The sequence below is a fragment of the Synchiropus splendidus genome, chromosome 11 (genome assembly GCF_027744825.2).
Source record: "Synchiropus splendidus isolate RoL2022-P1 chromosome 11, RoL_Sspl_1.0, whole genome shotgun sequence".
Classification (NCBI taxonomy): domain Eukaryota; kingdom Metazoa; phylum Chordata; class Actinopteri; order Syngnathiformes; family Callionymidae; genus Synchiropus; species Synchiropus splendidus.
This window is the reverse complement of record NC_071344.1, coordinates 16,462,501-16,485,746: the sequence shown is the minus strand read 5'-3', so window position 1 is coordinate 16,485,746 and position 23,246 is coordinate 16,462,501. Positions and strand designations below refer to the sequence as shown.

Here is a 23,246-nt window from a genome sequence, read left to right as displayed (position 1 = left end):
TTTTTTCCACATTTTTTATATAAAGAAATCAATGTTGTTGTTTTTTTCATTTTAAGATTTATTTATTTAATTCTTTGGTTATTATTTATTTATTATTAACAGATATATGCACCGAATGGCAATAGCTGCTTCATTTTTTTTTCTTTTCAGTACTCTCTGTGCCTCTTGTCTGTTCAGTACTCTCTGTCTTTCATCTATTTGCTTTTTAAATTTTACTTCTTCGTTATTTCGCCTCCTGCTTTTTGTAGATTCAAAGCACAAATACAATCCTAGTTATTCTCAGTTGGTTGTTGATTTAGAAGCTGAACTTAGCCTGGATTCTAGGGCATTTTGGGCTCCAGTTCTGAACACTTGAAATGTAATTGCGATGGAAACAAAGCTGTCACTTACAGCAGTTGCAAGGAAACCAGTCCATCGAACAGTCCCTTTGGCAGTTCTGTGATCTTGTTGCCGTATAGAACCCTGCAGGAAAATGACAATATCAAATGTTAAATCCATTAAAAAACATCATCTAATACACACTGAGACTAATACAAACTTTTTTCTCTTCTATTCTCTTCTATTCTCACTCAAAAAAATAGAAAGAAAATTTTAAAATATTTTGGAAAAGGTGAATTGAAATCCATGTTTTGTCCATAAAATGTCTGAATCAATGAAATGAAAATGAATGTACTGTATATTTAAGCAGTAATGCTTAACATCAGAGCATAATTATTTCTTTATTTTGACTCTTACCTGAGTCTAGACCCTGGCCTTGCAACCACACGGCTGAAGAGACTAAAAACCAATTAATTTTATTAAAAAAACGTAACAATAAAAAATAAGCTAATAAATGAAATAAAAAAAAAAAGTCTTACAGAGTTTGAAATCAGTTCTGTGTCTTCAGTCAGGAGGTCTAACATCAGTCTGGCACAGTGGCGTAAGAGCTGAGCCAAAAAGCAAAGCCCCACATTCACCAAATTCACCGCCACTCAACTGTTCCCACGTGCTTTGACCGAAGGAAGGTCAGAACACAAGCGTCAGGGCGCATTAGTGCTGAAGACCATTCACAGTGGCAATTTCCACTGTCACACCGGACCGGAGCCTTCCACATATGCCACAAAGGCATCAGTTCAGCGCAAGCAGGGAGGAAGCAGCTCACGTTCTGCTGCTCTACAGAAGCGCCTGCAGTCTCACAGTGACACGTCACCTGGCGCTGAAGACCGTAAGAGGTTCATCCGACAAGTCACAGACAACTCTACTACACATGAGCAAGTTCAAATCATCATACAGTAGATCAACAGTCGTGTGTGTGTGTGTGTGCGGCATCAGCACCCGGCAGACTTCACCTTGTCTGGCCCCTCTTGTCTGTCTGTCTATCTCATTTTCATGCTTCAGATTGATCCAAATTAAACTGTCCTTCATGTTCACGTTCCTCCTCAGAGGGCGCGGAAACATTCGCCCAGAGATTTGTCCAAACACACACACGCCACCAATTAAAAAAAAAAAAAAAAACTCTCCGTGACGCCTTGTCAACAGCGACAACGTTTTATTTGTTAAACCTCTGGAAATGCAATTACTTGCGTGATACTTACAGTGATGTGAGTGAGCGAAGGCCACTGAACGCATCGGCAGCGATGTCAGAAATCTGGTTCTTACTCAAGTCACTGAGGAGACAGGAGGGGAGGGGTTAAGTGCAGCAGTCTAATACACTCTAATGGGGTTCACGCTGACAAGAGTGTCCTAGAAGCGCCTGACAAATGATCTCAGGAGAAGACATCAGCCCGGGTCACGGTGAGGGGACATGAGATGAGGGAGTGATGGACATGACGCCGGCATGAGGTGGAGGAAACATGGAATCTGGATGTGGTGGCATGTTAAGTGCATGTTCACGTCACTCACTTCCACCACTGTGAGATACATTATTGAGCACCTGGGAGGTTTGGGTTGCCAGTGTGTGCGGCGGCCCAGCTGAAGCCCACAACCATTTGCATGATGGAAGCATTTTTCAGGAGCAACTTTTATTCCAGTGGGTGTGTGTGAACAGGACATGATGAACGGCGCCGAGGTGAACGCCAGTGTGCACCAGGCTCTTCCTCTCCAGATGATGGTGGCGGTGAGCGATGCCCCACATTTTAATTGTTCTCTCTAATGAGTAAACGCCAGTTGGTGCGAAATATCACCTGAATGTTTAATGTATTTTATGGTAAATGGCCACCAGTGTATTCAACATCCCTCTCCAGTAGGTGTGTTGGTGAGTCAGTGAATTATTAGAAACTCTGATTGGAGGGAGAATCGTTTGCAGAAGGAACCTTCCTCTCTGACTTTTTTTTTTTTTACCAATGCAATTGATCTCTTAGTTGATCAGACACACTCACTCACTTACTCTCTCACTCATTCACTCACTCACTGACCTATTCTCCCATCTACTTCTGTGTGAAAAACATTCATGATCTCACTCTTGGCCCAATAAGACCACCGACCCAGCAAGTCACTCATTGGTTCTGTTACACCAAATCATTCACTCACTCACTCACTCACCTATTTTTCATTCACTTCACAATGAAACATATTCATGCTCTCACTCCGGAACAAACAAGACCGGCCAAAAACTAACTCATTGGTTCTATAACACCAAATCATTCACTCACTCACTCACTCATTCACGTATTTATCATTCACTTCTCAATGAAACATATTCATGCTCTCACTCCGGGACCAATAAGAGCGGCCACAAACTAACTCATTGGTTCTATAACACCAAATCACTCACTCTCTCACCTATTCGTCCATCCACTTCTCCATGGAAAACATTCATGTTCTCACTCCTGGCCCAATAAGACCACCAGCGTACTAACTCTTTTGTCTTATAACACTAAATCATTCATTTATTCACATTCACATGTTCACTCTCTCCATTTCACATTCAATCATTCAATCACTGCTCAGACTCAATCTTTGCATTACTCACTCACTCACTCACTCACTCATCTTGGACAGATAAAACACTGTCACCCACTCACTCTGGCGGAGTCAGACACTCATCCATTCATCCTGCTATACAGCACTTTTCACTCTGTCACACCTGTAGACACTCACAGCTCTTTTACATCCGACCAGCGACTCAGTCACTCATTCGCTCATGCTCCAAATCACACACTTCACTTAATAAGACAACTCATTCATGCATTCATTTGATGTGATGCAGCTGTCTCTTCTGCCTGCGATGCCTAACATAATTATAATTCACATTCCCTGCGAGCATATAGAGCTGCAACCATTTGCTCTAACATACATTGATGTACACATGAGGGAATGTAGATGTGAACGTGTGAGGAATAGCAACCAAGCAAACATCTTCAGTTCAAACACAAGCTTTGAATTAAAGGAGGAACGTATTCATGAACATTGAGTGAAGCGCGTGTGCCGACTTACATCCTCTTCAGCTTCTTGTAGGAAGAGAAGGCTCCCGCTGGGACGCTTTTAATCAGATTCTGCTCCAAACGACTGTTGAGAGAGAGGGGGGGGTGAGAGGGTGAGATGACCAGATACTACAATGACCTCGCCAGCACACACCTCAGAGGAGGAAGGACACCGTGAAGGGACATTTGCCATGAATGTTTTAATGCTCATGAATTGAACTGAAGAGGGTTGGAGCAGAAGTCTCAATAATGCATCTGGCGTATGGGAGAAGGGGAGGATGCGGGGAAGACCCCAGGCCAGGGTCGGCTGTCACAGTGATGAACGGGGAATAATTCAGCCTTCATCCTCCTCCTCTTCTGACCTCGCCCCGTCCTGCTCTTGACCTCTTCTCTCGCTTCCTCTGTTGTTCCGCCATTTGCTTAAAAGCTAAACGCTGTCACTGAGTGTCAACCAGTCGAGAAACTGCCATGGGTTTTTTGGACGATTTTAAGAAGGAGCCTTCAACTGAAACTAGTCGTAACACAGTCAAACAACGTGGTTATGTGATCGGTTCTCAGTCGCTGGTTATCGGCAGGAATCCTGCGGTATGATGTGTATCCCAATAAAGGAGTGGTGATACGATACATTGTGATACTGTTTCAACAATGTATTGCAATTACAAATGTTATTTTAAGGGGGGAAATCAGATACTGCAGTAGAATAGTATGTGCATGAAAGCAAGTTTAGATAGACTTTCAGGTAAGTTTTTCATCCCAACAGAGCAATGAATCGTTCTATTAAACAACTATCAAAAAACAAAATAAGTCCAGTGTGCAAAAAAAACATGTTCGAAATAGACACGTCACAGATCAATATATTAAATATTGATATTGACAACTTAAAATATCAGGACAATATCACAAGATCAAGTATTGCGATAATTCAGCGGAAATATCGGTACAAAGTCGTGCAATTGAGAATTGTAATATTAAAGTGTTTCGATATTTTCCTACATCCTTAGTCTGTCTTTTGAAATTATTTGTTAATTTCCGAACTTATTTCCATAAAAATTTCCAGGGACTGCTGACAATGAGGCGAGGAACACGTCGTGTTTACGGTCGCCATTAACTCGGGAATGCATCAGGAGTTGTCAATCATTTTTCTGTGCTAGTTTTCCTTCAAAGGACTTGGATGTCATTGGATCAGTTCCCGCCCCTGGAAACATAATTCATTAGCTGAAGGGTCAAAATCAATCACGGAAACGCTGATATTGACAAGGAGCAAAGACAATAAATTACAGCGAGATGCAGTGGACCAAGGTCGAGGCAAAGACAACAGCAGATTAAATGAAAGATATTCGCCATTGCAATTCGAGGAAAATCTATAGGGTGAAGAGAACATCAAACCATAGATGGGATTGGCATCTGAACAGAGACACATTTGGCTGCTCAGGATGCAGGAGGACGACTCTGTCGACAGCAACACCGGCGATACATCATCCCATTACTTGGGATTGTTTCTGGCTGCAGCGACATCTTCAGCATCAGCTCTAATTCTCCGTGTCAATGTGAGCCAAAAATGAGGCAGATGCATCAATTTCATTCTGCAACTAGTGCCATTCAAGTGTGTGTTTGTGTGTGTCAATCAATTACGGATTCTGGCGACGTAGTGGACGCTATAGGTCTTGTGTTCCAGGAGAGAATCGCCCCCTCGCTCGCAGAGCAATCAGGAATCTGTCCTCTACACAAACAAACAGCGATCAATATGGATATCAAACACATCCCACTTTGGAGTGTGTGTGTGTGTGTGTGTGTGTGTACTGTGTGTGTTGAGGAGACGAAACAAGCCAGACGTGGGGAATTCAGAGTGACGGTCGGCTGCAATCACGGAACCTTTTCTGGTCATTATATTCATCGAGTTGTTTTATTAGATAACTGGTGTGACACATCTTGTGTTTGTGTTCGGCAACACAAGCGGGTGTCGTTCATTTACTCACTGGGTTCTCTAGTGAGAGGACGGACAGATGGGTGGATGAAAGACACACAACAGGACGGAGAGATGGAGGGACAGACCCCAAAAATAAAACCTTCGCCAATGGACAGGACTGAAAAGTCACGAGCCAAAATGTGGAAACTCCAAGACTGTCACTGACTAATATGTGTTTTTCTTCTTCCCATTCAGACAATGAGGTGGGGAGCAAAGCCTCACATGGGGTTCAATATTTGTGACGTCCTTCATGACATTTTACTCTGGTGATAAGTCACTACAATAGAGGCCAAAATGACCAGACAATGATGTCCAGTCAACATGCCCGCTCTGAGTTGAGAGCAGGTTTAGCCTTATACAGCATTCGAAAACAAACATGGTCTTCAGCATTCGGGAAAGTGACGTCAACACTCGCTGGCCACCAAATAAGGTCTACTCACATTTCCATGATGCCCTCTGGCAGGTTGGCGGGAATCTCGGTGAGGCCTTTCCGACGACAGTCCACGATGTTGTTGTTGCAGGTGCAGCTCGGCGGGCACACTGCGAGCTGCGGCGTACACGCCCTGGACTCAGTCTGGACCGGGCCTGCCGACACAAATAACTGCTCTTCATGCCGTCCTAAAAACAGCTTCAGCTTCCAGGGCTCGGTCACAAGTCTGAGGAGCGAGTGTCTTAACGGCTTGTTTGGTTCCAAAAGTGGTCGGACTACATTGCTCATCCATTGTGTACTGATAGAACTCAAAGTATATTTGACCAGAAGGTGACATCATCGACGCAAAAGAGTGCCTATAGGCCATTTGTGCTCTCATCACCGATTTGTATATTTCTCATATTTTTAGGGACAAAAACAAGACTAAATAATTCCGCCAGGCGCCGTAAACAAAGGCGTCATGTTGAGGGTATTTCAACACAAGTGGAGTCAGAAAGCAGCTGCGGCCTGACTGTCGGTCAGGCTAATAAAGAGAAGGCCGACTGAGTGTATATTAGAAGAGAGCTCACAATCCGAGGCCTATAAACAAACTCTCCACTCCGAAGCTGATAAGGCTGCTGTTCCTTTAGCGGCCTTTCGGATGAGTACGCGCTGTGCGTGGTGTAATTCCTCCACTGGTGTAAACGCGAAGCAGAGCTGTCTCCAGACGATAACAATAATGCCCGCACTTTTGCGCCCGAGGTTTATTATGTTGTCTGTATCATTATTGCTTTCCATTGTTGGCACCAGACTCCCAAGTTTCCATCGTCTGTCTGCATCTCCGTCAGTCCACAGGGAGTGGATTAAAATGCAATTAGATCTGATGTTTAAGTACTTTATGCTGAACTCTACACGGCGGTGGAGAGAAACACTTCAGGTCTTGGGGTGACAGCGCGGTGATGAATGAATTAAACTCTCTCAGGCTGGAATTAGCTGGGTGCTGTCGGTTCATTTCAATCCTAGAATATGAGTTTGATGACGGCTGTTGTAGTCAGAACACATCAATATTTCATTTCACACAGGTCATGAACAAGCGAGAGAAGTGTCTGAAGTCGCTCTGAGAAACTAAATAAAAATTATTTAGTAATGGCGTGGACTCACCATTGCAGACAAAGTCTTTCTTCTGCACATCTGGAACGTTCAGCCCCCTCATCTGGGCGGGGGCCATGCACTGAGTGAAGGGGGCCAAACCCCGTCGAGCCCGGAGCCAGTCGGAGAGCCAGGACAGGTGGCAGTCGCAGTGGAGGTTGTTAGAGTGCAGACGGCTGAAAAGCAAGACGAGGACTTCAGACTTCATTGACAAGCAACAGGATAAAATGAAAAATGGGGAATTGCAGATGGGGCCAAGTGCATGAGCGGGATTTTATTTCCGATACCATCCAGCTGAGAGGGTGAAATTAATTTCAGATGGTGAGCAACCCAGTGGAGCACTTGGAGGTTTCAATCGAACTTATTCAATCTGCTTGATACAGCTACTATTACTGACAACAGCTGGAACAGATGACAACAAATCTGATTCAAGTTCCATGTCGAAGAAGCATGCGACGCAAAAAATGAGAGCTATATGAGATGGATATGATGGCGGAAGAATTATCGCTCAAATTCAATTGCAGCAGCGCAGTGGTTCAGCTTTAGTCTTCGGTGGATGACAGAGCTCCACACCAAAACAGCAAGGAAATGCTGGCCAAACTGTGGAACATAAGTATGGAGCCATAATCTTTTTGCAGCAACACAAAAAACCCAGTGAGCGTAAATCTTCACTGAAGAGCTTCTTTTGGATGACAAGACATCATACCATCAAGTCGATAAATCAACTTCCACGACTCAGAAGTCAAATGTTGTACTCACAGCATTCACACGCCATATAAAGAAAGTACCTGGCCCGGATATCAGCCACAGAGGCCGCCTCTTACAATACCAAATAAACTGAAGACTTCAGCTTGGAGCGATCATATCAAGCAACCCTAAAATAATAAACAGTAATAACATATTTGGACACTACAGTCCAAATATGAACAGTTCGAACATGAACAATGTACACAGTTTGTGTTCTCTAAAGTCATCTTCTTTGTTCTCTGCTGAACGAAACACAGAGGGCAGCAGCGGAAGTCCTTCAAAACAATCCTTCAAAACCTTCCTGGATCCTGAAGGAACACCACCACAACGCTATCACCTGTTCCTCATTTCCTGACTAGTTCAATAAAGTATGTTCGCTTACTTTGTTATCATGTGACCTGATAAATGCAGGTCACATGATCTTCGTGTTAAGAGAAGTATCGCCAAGATATACAGTGATGTCCTTTTGTTCCAGTGCTGTCTCTTCATCTACCACAACAGAGGGAGGACTTTGAGATACCTCATCACATTATCACTCCAAAGGCGTCACATTTCAAGTGAACTTTCACATCAAAAAGTTAACGCAGAAAGATGACCTCATGTTGAGAGCTTGGGGTTCAGGCACACGGGGGGACCCCAACTCTCAATGCCACTTCAGTTCATGTTACAGGGTATAAACAGCTTCTGAAATGGTTGTGGCACACTGTGAGTGAATCTCGTGAGTCTCATGCTATATATCGCAACTGATGCGAAATTGCATTTAGAGAGTGAACCGTTACAGAACGCCCCCCAATGGCTCCACCCTTACCTCCAACCTCTTTCTATCTCAGACAGAGAGCTGACTACAGCATCACTCACAAACGAAAAAGTGCACTTGCAAACTTCGATGGGTGAGAATGTGTTGGATACCGAGAACATCTCCACCTGACATTTAGCACTTTCTAAAACCATTTTATGGGGTTCCGTTTTTGGCAATCGATCACAGGTTTAGGGGTTCCACCTAGTACCAACTCAAAAGACAACCTACTAAAACGGTCAGTAAATACCAGGAAGAGAACAACTTCACCACAGTGATTTTATATATCGCAGCCATATTCCAAAAATAGTTGATGGAATGGAATCATTTCTTGCCCAGGCTGTCACTCTGGTGTAAATGGCGAGACTGATGTCAGCAAACCAATTCATTTAAGTAGTTCATGATAGCTATAATTCTGAGTGTGCGATTGCCGCAACATTAAGGGTAACGCTCAATCGAGAGCACATCAGGTGACGATCTATGGTGCGGCGCTCACAACGCGCTGCGCAGTTGACACCACGCAGACACACCGAGCGGGCGAGGAGGAGGGTGGAGAGCAGAGTGTCTTGTCAGCGTATTATATGCCAGCCAGGATATCTGGCCTTTCAGAGGACAGGCTCCGCTTTGTAATAAAGCAGAGGACAAATCCTGTTATGGAGCAGAGATGGGCTCATTGATGCTAGCAGCGGGGGCAGCAGGTTTTAATACTGCTCTCACATTATAAATCCAGTTTATAGTCAAACCCCCGCCTGGAGATAGCCACGTCCCAGACCACCCCCGGTTCAGCCTTAATTACTGACAAGTAGGATTAAAACACAGGGGAGAATGGAAACAGGCAGGGGGCCGGGTGAAAGTGTTGGTGCGGCGGCTGCATTCGTGTGCGACTGTGTGATAAGGTTCAACGTGATTATTGGTTTGCGGGTGACTTGAGGCATCGAACACAGGCTCAGCTCGTGTGAGTCGCTTTCTTCGGAAGGTTTCGGAACGTTCGACAACACACACACACACACACTGCGAGATTGAATCAGTGGGGGTTCTAATCTTTTCATTTGTTTGATTTTCCAACTCTGAAGCATCATGATGGGAGATCATTAGGGCTCATAAAAGAAGGCACGGCGAAAAGCCAGAGAGAGGACAGTCGGACGGGTGGAAATGGAGGATTTAGCGTGATAGCTTTGAGCATTAAGGTCGCAGAAGTCAGCCGTGATAACGTTTAAGGATCCACTGGGGGAGGAGAAGAATCTATCGAGTTAGGAGTCCTGTGGACTGCCCGTCGCACTGAATCTAATTTTAGCCTTCAAAGTGGCTGTGGTCCAAAACAAACCAGTCTTGGGTAAGTTAGTTTGGAGCATTCACAGAGAATGGCGAGCGTGATTCAAGTCAGTTTTGTTTGTGAACACTCTGATTGTTCTCTTCTCTCTCGAGACTCTGAGGTGCTTGCATTATTTACTTCATTGACTTTCTCGCAAGAGTCTCACAGTACTCCATTGACCTGGGGTGCAGAGGTAAAAAGGCAGGTGAGACTCCACCACACACCATCATGTTTCGCCTCTTTCTTTTATGTTATTTGCAAAACAAACTTTGGTGTATTGACTGATCATGTTCCGTCATTTCACTGTGAATTTAAAATTAAGAAGTGATTGACACAATCTGAAACTCTTGGGAGCAACTGATACCGGGCCACACCCATGTGAAACTTGCCGGCCACATATAGCCCGCAAGTTGTGAGTTTGAAACCACTGTTCTATTAGATTTACACTGGAGCATTTCCAAGATTCAGATCATCCAGCGAGGGGTGTAGGAAAATATCGACACACCTAAATATTGCAATGTTATATCAAAATTTCCGCTGAAATATCCTTGAGATGAGTGACATTGTCTTGATTTAAATTTTTTGGGCCATAGGAATATTTAATACATAGATACTTGGATATGCTGCTGTATATGTGCCGTGTTTATTCCATTTTGTACGAGGGAGCAATTTTGTTTATGAAGACTCATTCCTCTGCTGGAGTCGACAGAGGAGAGACATCAAAACAATAAGTCTAATTTTCCCCTTAAAATGAGGATATATTGTTGAAACAGTAAGTGTTGTATCACCACTCCTGTATCGGGAGCCGATATACAGCCCTATTGCCAGCTAGCTATTTTCTCAACACGACACAGAGGCGAGTGTCCTCAGTCACCTCCCAGAGTTCATGGCTATCTGTGTATAATGGGAGGAAATTGATACAAAATAGATCCATTTTAATGACGAATAAAGCTGACAACAGGTAAACCTCTTCACAAAGAGACCTGCAGGAAGAATCTAATGAAATATCCTTAGGTTAAATTAAATGAGTGGTTTATATAACAGCAGCAAATTCAATACCGTGTAGTGAGGGCAGTGCCACGTAAATTGAATTGAGGAAGGGAAAGACGAAGAGTGAGGGCAGGACAAGGGACAAACAGGAGAGGAGCTGAACACCACCTGTGAAAGTGAAGCAAATGAAGGGTTGGGAGGTAGGACGAGAAACACGACCCCAGGAGAGGACGGCAACTTAATACGAGGCGAGTCTTGGTGGAGTCACAGGAGCTAAGGAATAATCCTATTCATGATTGAAGAGGAGGGAAACGGTAATGATGAGACAAAAGCGAGTCGGAAATGAAGCACAGAGGTGTGAATTGGGATGCAGAGAGGAGAAAATGAGAACGAAGGAGGAAATGGGAGCAGACAGTCAGTCAGTGTTGACAGAAAACAGAAGCAGACAAGGGTTCTGATTAAAAGATATTGGATATTGGTAACTCTGCGCTCAATCTGCGGGCGACCTGTAGCTCTGCCGCTGCCAGAAATCCAATTTTGTCTCCCTGATTCGGAGTTGAGACTAGCGCGGCGGCACATTGAAGGAAATTTCCAAACACATGCTGATTCGCTGCCTTTTGGAGAGCACAAACAATAAATAGATGTTTATTTTTTGTCGAGAAAGTCCCCCATTTTCTGAATCTTAAAGAGGTTGGCGTGACCACATGACTCAGAGAAGGAAATCCCACTCTGGGAATGCTGGTTTGGCAAAATCCGAACCCCAGTGTGGCTGACAAGAACGCTGCTCGTGGAGATGTTGTGACATCACCATGGCTACTTCACAGTCATCTTCGCACCAAAAAAATACAGAGGAGGCAGATGAAGATAAACACGCAAACAGAGCACAGCCTCTGATCAATCCAGGCGGGAGGGACGGCCAGTCGCTGGTTTGCGGTGGGTGTTGGATCTTGTCTACTCTTGCATCTCTGAATGAAGTTTTGGATAACAAGTCCAAGCAGATTGAACTTTTGAGTCACTGCAGGCTTATATTGTGGTTACGTGCGTGCGTGTGTGTGTTTTGCATAATGGTAAAATGATTATTCTTAGTCATGGAACAATAGAGCAGTCGGGCTATTCATGTGGCAGTAATGGGGTCATAAAGGGAGTCTGCAAGGGTTCCATAAGATGGTTTATATGAAGCGGTGTTGCAGATCTGAAAACTCTTCCGAGGTTTTTGTGTTCATCCAGGTCACCGGAGGATTTAAATGACGCACCTCGGTTTCTATGATCAGGAAGTTGGAGCTCTGAGGTACAAATACAAGCCTTTCTTCTGTGGTGGTTTCCCTAAGAGCTGTTGTTGACAAGTGGCTGCCATAAGAAAGGTTGAGAGAAATGACCAGGATGCTTCTTAGGTCAGACTGAACTGCCTGAACTGGAAGGCTAGCGGAGTGTTAGTGGGGTGGAGGGGGGGGTAAGCATCAAGGAGACAGGGGGAGGATCGGCCTTGAGCGGCGCGATGCATTAGATGGATGGCGTTGACTTGTTGTGGCGATGAAACAACACACTTCAGCGGTCAAGAGGAGCAGCTTTCAATGTCAGTGGCTTCATCCCACCACCCAAGTGCTCATAATGAAGACGTGGCTTGTGGAATAACAGAGGACGTCAGTCTTCCTCTGGTCGTCCACCAGTCAAACTGATGCAGTGGCAGTTGAGTCTCACCTCAGGTAATAAATGGATTGACCAGGAGCGACGGGAACATGCTGAGCTGACAGGAAGCGGACTTCAGACGACAGACAGTGGATCTATTTCAACTCCAGTGGCAACTTTCAAGATCGGGGGGTTAAAATGTGTTCTCTAGACTAGAGACATATTCCTGTCTCCTTTTGAAATTAGGCTGTTTTATCCCGATTTTGCCTCCAACAGAGTATACTTTTCTCACAATTTAATCTGAAAAGATAATCCTGTGGTCTGAGGTTGTAAAAAGAGAGATCAGCTCTGAAAACTGTGAGGGCCGACAATTCTAAAAAATATTCGCAATGAAAAAGCTTTGTGTGTAGGGGGAGGTGGTCACAGCCACCTTGACCTGATGTTTGTGGGGTGGTGAGACTATCGGGGTTCACCACTGACATTACAATCCCGGTTTTTATCTTCATGTATGGGGTACCTGCTAGATAACACATCTCTTAAGATGCAGAAAAACCTTATGTGTGCACCTGGTGCTGCAATTCAGTCATACTTTCTGAAGTTTTTGTGGAAAGATGAGAACTATATAACATCATGTTTGCCAATAGCTTTCTATAGGGAGGGAAACAATGTCTCCAATGCATCAAACCTACGGTTCCAGCAATAAGAATGGAAAGATGGAGGCGTTCTGATGACGAAGTCTATGAAAGCAGAAGTAGAAATGAAGCCGTTTACTCACAGAGTCCGCAGCTTCGGCATGTGGTTGAAGCTGGACAGAGGGATGAGGGTGATGTTGTTGTTGTTGAGGGTGCTGAAAGGAGAGACACAAACAAAACATGTTGGTCTCTGTGGTTCAATATACATTTGCATTCTTAGACATAACAGACATGCAACGTTCACACACAAACAGGCTCATGAATAAAACAGCCGCGGGACTTCGATTCTGATTTTGCAACCTCTCTTTTCTTCCATTCCAATCGTGCAATCATGTCACTGCTGTCTCCGACTATTAACTCTCTCATAAAGTACACTACGTCTCATGTGTAGTATCGACCTTGTCTGTCATTACAACCCAAACACACACGAGAGCAATCCCAGAGTGCGCTGCCAGAAACACTACACCTATTGATTCTCAGCCGTTTTCAGAAAGGAGAAGGGAAAAATGCATGAAAACAACGATGTTCCATCAGAAGGAAAAAAAAAAAAAAACCCTGCGAGATCCCGGCGCATGGAAAGACTAGTAAAAGCTGCATAAATACACAACGCTTATGGGAGGGAGTAAATATAGCTCAGCAGGAGCAGCGTGGCTGGAGCGCCGCATACATGCACATAAAAATATATTACACTACAAAACACAAGTAGATGAAGACAAACGACTCCCATAACCTAATAAGTCACCGGTGAAAATGCGCAGAAATGGTGGAAATATGGAAACATATCGAGGCAGGATTGTTTTATCACCTTCATAAGCCCAAAAAGTAAATCATTTGGATTATGTATCCAGTTTGAAGATGCACAATCGCCCCTCATTTGTTGTCAAGATAATATCAAGATTGTATTAGACTTCTGTGGAACTATTTCACTTTCATGCTTTTTATTCATTCATACATTTCAAACCTTATAAGATATCGGATTCTACAAGGTCAGCTGAAGCTCCATGTGTAGAGCTTAAACATTTTCAGTGCAGGTGAAATGAGGCGACCAGCTTTTCAGAGGTTTGCTTGCTATTTCCAACATTCTATTGTCGGATGTCCGAACTTCATTGATAGCCAGGGTGGTGAAGATAGTAGGTCTGAAGGTCTATAGATCTTCTGCTATTTTCAGACCTCTGGTTGTCACTGGAACCGACCACGGCAAGTGTTAACCCACAGGTGAGGCGATGGGTGCAGAGAGGGAAATATTCCATTATGAAAATGGGATACCACTAAACACAAATTAGCATATTGAGCGTGGACACCGTGCTCACATACGTGACACTGTGACTTAAGTCATCCCAGCGAACCATTTTTCATTCAGGAAAAATGCCAGTTCATGCGGCTGTGTTGGCTCTGTTTACCTTCGGCTCAGAAATGCAGAGAACAGAAGATGAATTTGCTTCTGCCTCAATACCGGGCTTGAGAATGGCCACCGATAGGACAAAACGCTTTACGGCAGCAGGCAGTTTTTGAATGTCAGTCTATGACAATTTTGTAAAATGTATGTTTGTACTACAGCAGAACTTGAGACCATCACCCATCTACAAAAAAAAATACTGAGGAATGATGCTCAAATGATAATGTACATGGACAAAATGAGGCAAATTCAGACTATGGCTCCAGACAGTAATAGGACACACAACCAATTGTGGGATTCCGGGAGGTACTGGGACACAGCAGAAATGCAACTGAAAGGGGTGGATATACAGTACGGGTTGCACGTCCTAATATCCATGCACACTGTATGGTCATGCTAAAGACAGGAGGAATTGCAAATGATATATTACCACCCACGATTTGTACCGCTAAATCTTCACATGGAGAAGTAAGCAATGTCTTTATCTCGCACGGGTACTGCAAACAATGTGTGTGGACAGCAAAGACTGCGTGGTGTTTACAAGGGAGAGGGAAATCTGGGCCTCTCTGTCGGGGAGCTGACCCCAAAAACCTCCCTCAAATTAGTAAGAGATGGTTGTTTGGACATCAGTCAAAGATACAAGCAAGGTGTGGTGGGCGCTCCTCTGATGAAAGAAGGATTTTTTTTATTTTTTCTATTCTTGTAATCTAATTAATTTCCTCTGGGTTTAAAACAAACATGGCTCATGTTTGATCTGATACTGATGCTGAGTTTTAAAGACAGACTGTCCCCAAATACTAGTATGAAACAAAGAAAACTAAACTACAAATGCAAAACTTGCTGCTCAAGCTTCCAAGTCAGGAAACATTGTCGATCCGATGAGGTCACTGTTGATCAACCAATCACTTTTGACAGTTCATTTAGCACAAAAACAAGGTCGTTTCCCATCTCAGAAAATTAAATAAAAATGCAAAAATTGCAGCCAAATTGAAAATGAAGGTTTGTCATCGCCGCTGGAATCTTTCCTGGAAGTGTTTGTTTTGGTGCCGACACCCACAAATCCTGAAAATAGAGTTTTCTCTGTTGATGTTACTACATTTCGTTGTCCCTATGTGCCAGTGCGGCTGCAGTGGCCTCGGCAGACGGGTCAGGTTTCACACACGCACACACACACATCAGGACCGCTGCTCTGGTCAGTGTTGTCAGGGGTGATTCCTCTCAGTATATGCAATTTAATTGTGGAATAACAATAATTTCCCGCTGCAATTTCCCCGTCAGTCGCTCTCCTACTGACTCCGTTTGCTCCCCTGAACGTCACTTTGGCTTAATAAAGTGGCAACTGGACTGGTTTGGGCCTGAACAAACACCATTATGAAACTGTTATAACAGTGTTTCATGGTTCATTACAGCAAACAGATTTGGTGCGCAATTACGCTTTAACAGCAGTTCCCGAGTTACATATGTCGAGGGGCTTGGGTGCAAATGCTGTGATGGATTCATGGTCTTATTATGGAGATGAAATGGGCAGAAAACCTGCAGACAGTAGGCTGAAAAAGTGCACTTGAACATACACACTGAAGGCCATTTCATTAAAAAGTTATATCTTTAAAACATGATTTATGTTCACCATATGTGGGTCAAGTACGTGTTCCTCCAATAACCATGCATTTGTCTTTCACTTGAAAGACTTGCAAAGACTAGGACACATGACTAAGGCACATGGTTTGCATCTTTCAAAGGGACAATTTCGAGCGTGAGTTATCAAACTTTCACTAAAGGACATTTTAATTTTGTATGATGCAGAGGTAGATCTGGGTCTTCCTTTCTCCCATTTTTGATTTAATGTAGAAGTGAAAGAAGAAGATAAAGACAAACGCTGAGGCTGGGGAAGGAGGACATGGGAGGTAAGCATGAGTTTCAGGGCAACTTGCAGGGGAAATTCCTGATGGGAAATCCCGAAAGTCGGGTCAGAAATTGTATTTTAGTCCACAGAAATGCACATTTTAAGAAAAAAGAAAGAACGAAAACCCCCCGACAAGAACCCAGACTTATGCGCTGTTTTTTTGGCATTTGAAATATCCTTAATCGCCAAGGTTATCTGAGCTCAAGGGACAGCAGGGGGCAGCAGCGCCCTGTGTTGAAGCTACGGTATGATGCAAACTCTTGGGAATCCGCAAGTTCCATGAATGTATGTGAATGTTTATTTCAATTCTCTATACATTACATTACACATAAATTACGAAGTTACTTGACAAATTATACAACTGTTTTGTAACTATTCAACAGCTCTTATGATGATGTATGTATGATGTATCTGCATAATCGAGAAATGTTATCAAAAAGCCGAGATCCAGTTTTGCTAAAGCTAATGTTCATCACACAAGTAGCTTTAGCGTTAGCATGTGCATATTATGACAAGGAGTTCAAAGATGTCCCCATTAAAATATATCTGAATAAGCAAAAGCCATTTTCCTTTGTAAACAGATAAAATGAAATTTTGTGAATTTAAATTGAGAACTGTGCAACACACTCATGTGTGTTTTATTTCATGAGTAGATAGTTTGGACAAAAGGCAGCAGACACTCTAGACGAGGCACATATCAAGGGGTTCAAGGGGTTCAGGGTGACTGGGGGTGACGACATGACACGTGGATGGCTTCTCCAGGAACCCACATCTCTGACCCCACCTTCAACCAGCGCTGTACTTTCACTTGCTGTTGGCTACATCGCGGCGTCTGAAGTGTTTACATGGGCATCAAACATTGTTCAGTAAACAAATGAGAAATATATTTATACCAATCTGTGATTCACCCAGATGGGGATTTTCCACAAGTCCCGAAGCCCTTTTTATTTCAGTCTAAACGTTATAATCCTGCAGGTCTGATAGATCCAACTGCATTTCTGCCACATAATCATACAGAACGAAACCAGAACCTTGGCAGTACGATCAGTCCGTTTCACAACTGTTATAAGTTGCAGAAAATACTTTTACTAGCATCCTGAAGCTGGAGCTGGGCCCAACGTGAAGCTACGATTCCACCCCAGACAGATTTACTGGCTTCATGTGCTTCAAATGTATCCAAATTCATTGTTCCTTTTATCAAAGCTGCAGAAAAGAAGAAGCTCAGGGTGCCTGAAGAAAATCGCTTCTGGATGATTGAAAGTTTAGACAAGCAGGAGGAACACACAGGTGCTCACGTTCCTGCACGCCATTTAAATTATGGGGCAGTTGGCAGACAGTAGATCTCTGGAATACACTCCATGAAAACAGGCCGGCATCTAAACTAAAAACTTCTGGCTGCAGACGAGAAAATGAAGTAATAAAAATGGAAAAAAAAATTGAGGGATTAAAATAAATTATTTCCAAATATATCAGAAAGAAAATACAGAATATATATATATATATATATATATATATATATATATATATATATATATATATATATATATATATATATATATATATATATATATATATATATACACAAACACAGTATGTATTTTTTTTTACATTTCCTTCCTATCTTTATTTCTAATATGCTTGTTTTAATGTGCTTTAAAAACACTTTTTAAAAAATGTTTCTGCTTCTATCTTCTGCTTCTATCATATATATTTTCATCATTTAAAGTTACTGCTTTTCAAGAGTTACAGGAAGACCTACTGTCTTCACCACCAGGATGGACATCTTTACTTGCAGAGGGAGGAGAAGTTCTACTCTAAGTCTCTGTTGGATGATGGAGTTCCTCACTCTATCATAAGATGGAAGTCCATGCACCAGTTATTCCATCAAATGTGTTATTTCTGTTACTATTTGTGGCCACAGCGAAAGGTTGAAATTAGTTTTTCTTTCATTCTTTTTCCACCAGTCCGATGAGCAAAGAAGGATCTTTGGGATCTGTCAAGTTTAAATATCATTGTTTTAAGAACAATGGCACCAGTTTCTGTTTCACAAATGCGTCCCCTCTGCAGTGTAATTTGTGAGCCACCTAAACGTGTGCCAGGACACACGCTTGTATGTCTGCCAGTTTCCTTGAGTCAGCATGTGCACGCTGGCCCGACTCTGCGTGTGTGTGTGTGTTTGCAATGCAGTGGTCTTTCCGTCGCAGTGAAAGGGGCCTCCGCAGTCAGTGATGGAGGAGACTCTTTAGATGCAGCCCACCGGGGAGATGCTATCACTTTGTGTGAGTTTGGGTGTGTGCGTGTGTGAGGGGGGAAGTGAAGGAGAGCGATGTTATCGTGTGTGTCTTTGCTGCAGCCGACACGCGGAGGTCAAACTCTGTCACCTCTTCAACACCACACACGTCGACAAGGACCAAACATTTCGGAGGACCAATGAACATGCGGGATCACTTTTCAAAAGTCCATCTTTTATTGCCATAACATTACAACTTAGGTTGCTTCAGTAACTATCTTTAGTCAAAGATTTACTAAAATATGCCACCTGATCTTTGAAAGCCGCTGTCAAACTCTTGTCGACATTACTGCCACCTGGCTGCAGTGCAATGGGTTTGATATCACAAGGTCATGATGCGGTTGGAGTGCAAAAATGTTTGGGACTCAAAAGGGCACCGGTTTCTTGTATCATATTATTGAAACAGTATTGAATATATTGCAATGTATCGTAGCACCACTCCTGTATCGGGATACGTATTGTATCGCAAGATATTTAGGCATTATTGCCTGAGTTGGTGAGGAGGTGGGTTGAGTGTTGCCAGGCTGGCGAGTGGTAGACACAGTTAAGATTGACCTTGCTATCTAACGGAGAAAGTAAACATCGATACACTCCGATATTGTTATACTTGATAGCGCAATATTGTACAGATATATGTGCTGATACATCGCAATACTTGGTGGTGTGATATTGTCTTGACTTTTTAAAGTTTATTTTATATCAATATTAATACATAGATACTGCTGCATTTGTGGCTTGTTCAACAGTCACTTTTGAACGCTGGAGATGTTTTGTTGTTCAAGGGAGCGACTCATTCCTCTGCTGGAGTGCGAAATTTAATTATAAGTCTAACTGGGCTGACGTCAAACAATAAGCTTGTTTTCATGCATGAACTATTGCAATGTATTATCTGATTTTCCCCTTTATAATTATGGATATGGTTACAATATATTGTTGAAACAGTGTTGAATATATCACAATGCATCGTAGCACCACTCCTGTATCGGGATACGTATCGTATCGCAAGATACCTGCCGATACAAGGCCCTACAGCTTTCATGTTTCAGAGGCATTTTGGATTGATGGAACAAAACATTCGGCTAAAAACAGTACTTTAACAGAAGAGAACTATAATACTAGCTTAGTAATACTAGTTTAAACAAAACAAACAAAAAAAAATCAACATGACAGAGCCATTTGAAGACCAAAAAACAGTGACAGTGATCCGTGTTAAGACAAAATGAAGCCCATCAATCTCTTCTGAGAGAATCTTAGAGAATCAGAGAATCATGTGCCTGTGTACTCTGAATCAAAGGAAGCGAAAAAACAAAAAGAGATGATCAATCAGACTAAATAGATGCGATCGCAGAGCACAACGCAGTTTGTCGCCGGAGCGCAGGACAGTTGAACCAGGGCTGATGTTCCAATAAGACGAGCCGTGGCAGATTCTTCTCGAGTGCCACGAGGATGACGTGTTTCGACATTCCGCTCATGCTCGGCGCGATCTGCTGCACTTGTTGTTGCACTGGTTTGAGCTCCAACTCATTTATCCGCTTTCCCACACGGTGCTTCAATAAGGCCAACTATCAAAAGGCCTAAAAGGCTTTTTCAATCGTGTGAAGAGCCCTCAGCGTCTTCCCCAAGGCCTCATTACCACATTCAGAGGAAATGCAGACACTTCGCTCCTTCAAACATGCGCTCGCTTAACCCTTTCACAGCCATCAACACCAGTGACTTCTCTCTCGTCTCAAAGGACCATTACTTAAACTGCAATGCGTGGTGGATTCAGGTCCGAAGGCTGGAAGACCTAAGCTACTAAATCAGAGATGAAGGAAGTTATGTCTTTTCCAAGTTTGATTCGGCTCTCAGATCTGTTTTAAAATCATTATCGTGTCCTGACCTGAGAGCTACGGAGACAGAGGTGGACTTCCACGCCACGCACTTGTTTGTGAATCCAAGTTCACGTCCACTGAGGTGAACACATCTAAGGACATTTTCTTCCGTCTTCAATCGAGTGATTCCTCACAAAGGTCGCAAAGGTCCACGTACGGGCTTTAGTAGTCTTTACATCTGAGAGTTAAAGGGTTTTAGCGCTTGAATTGTTTCATATTTGAACTTTCCCACAGGATTTAGCGCCTACTTTGCTGCTTCACACGGCCAGCTCTATGTGTGTGTTTTTCTCTGAGTGCATCGGAGGCCGGTTTAATAACATCTTAAGGGTTTGAACAACAGAAGTCGCACAATTTGCTCCAGAAAATTGACATTTCCAGGGCGTTGCTGGTGGAAACCGACCCTGGGAAAGGCCAGTGGCTAAGTCCCGGGTGTCGAGCACTCACCATTGAAATATATTAGTTATGAAACAAAGTCAACTGGATCAATAAACTGAATTTTGGTGTATATTTCGGGCCATCGATGGACAATATTAAGACTTTAATTCACTACCTCCACCAATGAGGTCATGTGACTGTCGGGTTTGATCAGCCGTTCAGCAAAATTTCAACAGATTTCAGTTAAATGATCAGGACTAACCTGCTAAGTGTATTGTTTTGAGCTACAGAAAACTAGGCAAATTTTATTGTAAATCCAATGTAGAGCAATACCAGCGGGTTGAAATAAAGATGTGCCACACTTATTTGTGCTTGTACTTTTGAAATATTGCAGACTGCATCGCAAATACTGAATTGAAAAGGAGCATCATGCTGCTTCCCCCAAAGGGAAAATGGCTGTCATTTATAAGACATTGTGGATTAGCATATGTTGTTTATTCACCTTTATTTACTCCTTGTTTTACTTTGAGTTCATTTTCTTGTGTATTAGAATATCAATTGTGTAAGGCCACTTTTAATCAGATCAAATAATGATACAAATTTTAAATAAAACAAGCAACGCTTAAACTGTGTACAAACATGGCTAAAGAATTGAAAGTCAGTTGACTTTACGAGCAAAAGCATCTCCATATTTTTCCATATTTCTCCATAGTATTTGGCAGTCACAATCTTATGGTCTGTCTGAGGTCAAGAACCGTGAGGTGGAAGACTTGAAGACCTGCTGCTGAGCCAAGTGAAAGTCAGGACAACCAACTGAGCTCATGCCAACCAACAGGCACAAACATCAAGTCCAACCCTGAGAATCGAAATAAGTGCCAGAACTTCAGAATTTGGAGACGACCAATGACATTAAGTTATAAGATTGTTAAGTCAAAGCGTATGTTTTTTTAGAGCCTGATTGAGCCATTACAGAATGAAAGTATTCTTGAAAGTAATGTTTATCATTTAAGCTAGGTTAAACAAATTTGGGTCTAATTTGGGTCATTGAAAATGTCCATGTCCCAAAAGTTTCACTTGATTCCTCTGGACTAACACCTGAATGAATCATCATCTGACCAACTGAGAAATCCAAGTGAAGCAGCGACTGTGGCTTGTGAGAGCGGTCACTGCTCGTGACCCCGCCTGCTGTAGGCTGCTCACTTCTCATACGTCCACACCACTGAAGAGAAGTAGCTTCACCGCCCACACAATAGGAGCAAAACTGTGTCAGAATCCCAGAGAGAGCAAGGACCTGGTATCTACGACCAAGAGGAGGAGAAGATCGATGTCCACATGACTCCGCTGATGAGACTATTAAAGCTTATATTGGAACAAATTACTTTGCTTTTTTCTGCTCTGCACTAGCTCATTTTCCCTCTCACCGTTTTTTGCCCCGCATGATTTTCCACCTTAAACTATCCGTCTTCTCACCACCGTCTTTCCGTCCTGCCACCCGGGAGGACGTGATTAATCGCGCGTCTTTCTGAAGATGAGCTTGTCATATACGCCGCACTATTCCTGCTTGCTAACTGGCTACCTGCTACTCCTTTCCGTGCATCTGTTCTTCGGAGCTTTGCGGAAATAAACAGTAATCAAATTGCCCCTGCTTTATTTAGCCACTGATGGGAAATTAATGGGGCTTTTAATGGACGGAATGAAATATACGACTGTCTCCAGAGTGGGCGGATCTACGTATTGACGTGCTATAAAAGGTCATGCAACAGATATTTATATTCATTCAATCCAACTAGGTTCTTGAGTGATGAAAATAGGTAGAAATTCAACCGTTTCAGACATCAACATAAACAATGATTCATGACAAATGTCATGAATATCATCATCATTTATGTATTGACCCATTCCAACAATCTTCTATGATTCTCCAAGTTAACATCCTTTTTTTTAAACCAATGTATTCTCCATGTTTTAGCCATTTTCCCCCGCAGCATTTTAAATGTCATTGACCGCAATGAGCTCAATGAGACACCAGGTGGCAGTGGCATTCGGGAATTTGCTTGCATGACACACACAGAAGAAAGTGCTTTTAGAGAGTGACAAATCCTTCAATAGATCTCTGAACACCACATAAACAGTCCCTGAAAATTTCAGTGAAATTCCTGCTTTCAGTTTTGAGTTAATATCGCCAAAAGGCACACAGATGATCACATGACCTTCATGGAGGCGGTAAGAATGAATTAGAATGAATTCATTTATGACAAATACACTACTGTGAGTTAATACAGTCATGGTGAAAATCGCAGGAAGGACCTCTAACACACAGTGT

General features: G+C 42.9%; 1 protein-coding gene across 1 annotated transcript in view; it reads right to left on the bottom strand.

Annotated features, from left to right (window-relative positions):
- slit3 (slit homolog 3 (Drosophila)) overlaps positions 1-23,246 on the bottom strand; it is a 236,512-nt gene that overhangs the window by 45,556 nt on the left and 167,710 nt on the right. The window contains exons 7-12 of the mRNA XM_053878275.1: positions 13,172-13,243; positions 6,938-7,101; positions 5,808-5,952; positions 3,415-3,486; positions 1,575-1,646; positions 391-462 (exon numbers count right to left, since the gene is read on the bottom strand). Of these exons, the coding sequence (XP_053734250.1) occupies positions 391-462; positions 1,575-1,646; positions 3,415-3,486; positions 5,808-5,952; positions 6,938-7,101; positions 13,172-13,243 (597 nt within the window). The remainder of the gene's footprint in view (positions 1-390; positions 463-1,574; positions 1,647-3,414; positions 3,487-5,807; positions 5,953-6,937; positions 7,102-13,171; positions 13,244-23,246) is intronic.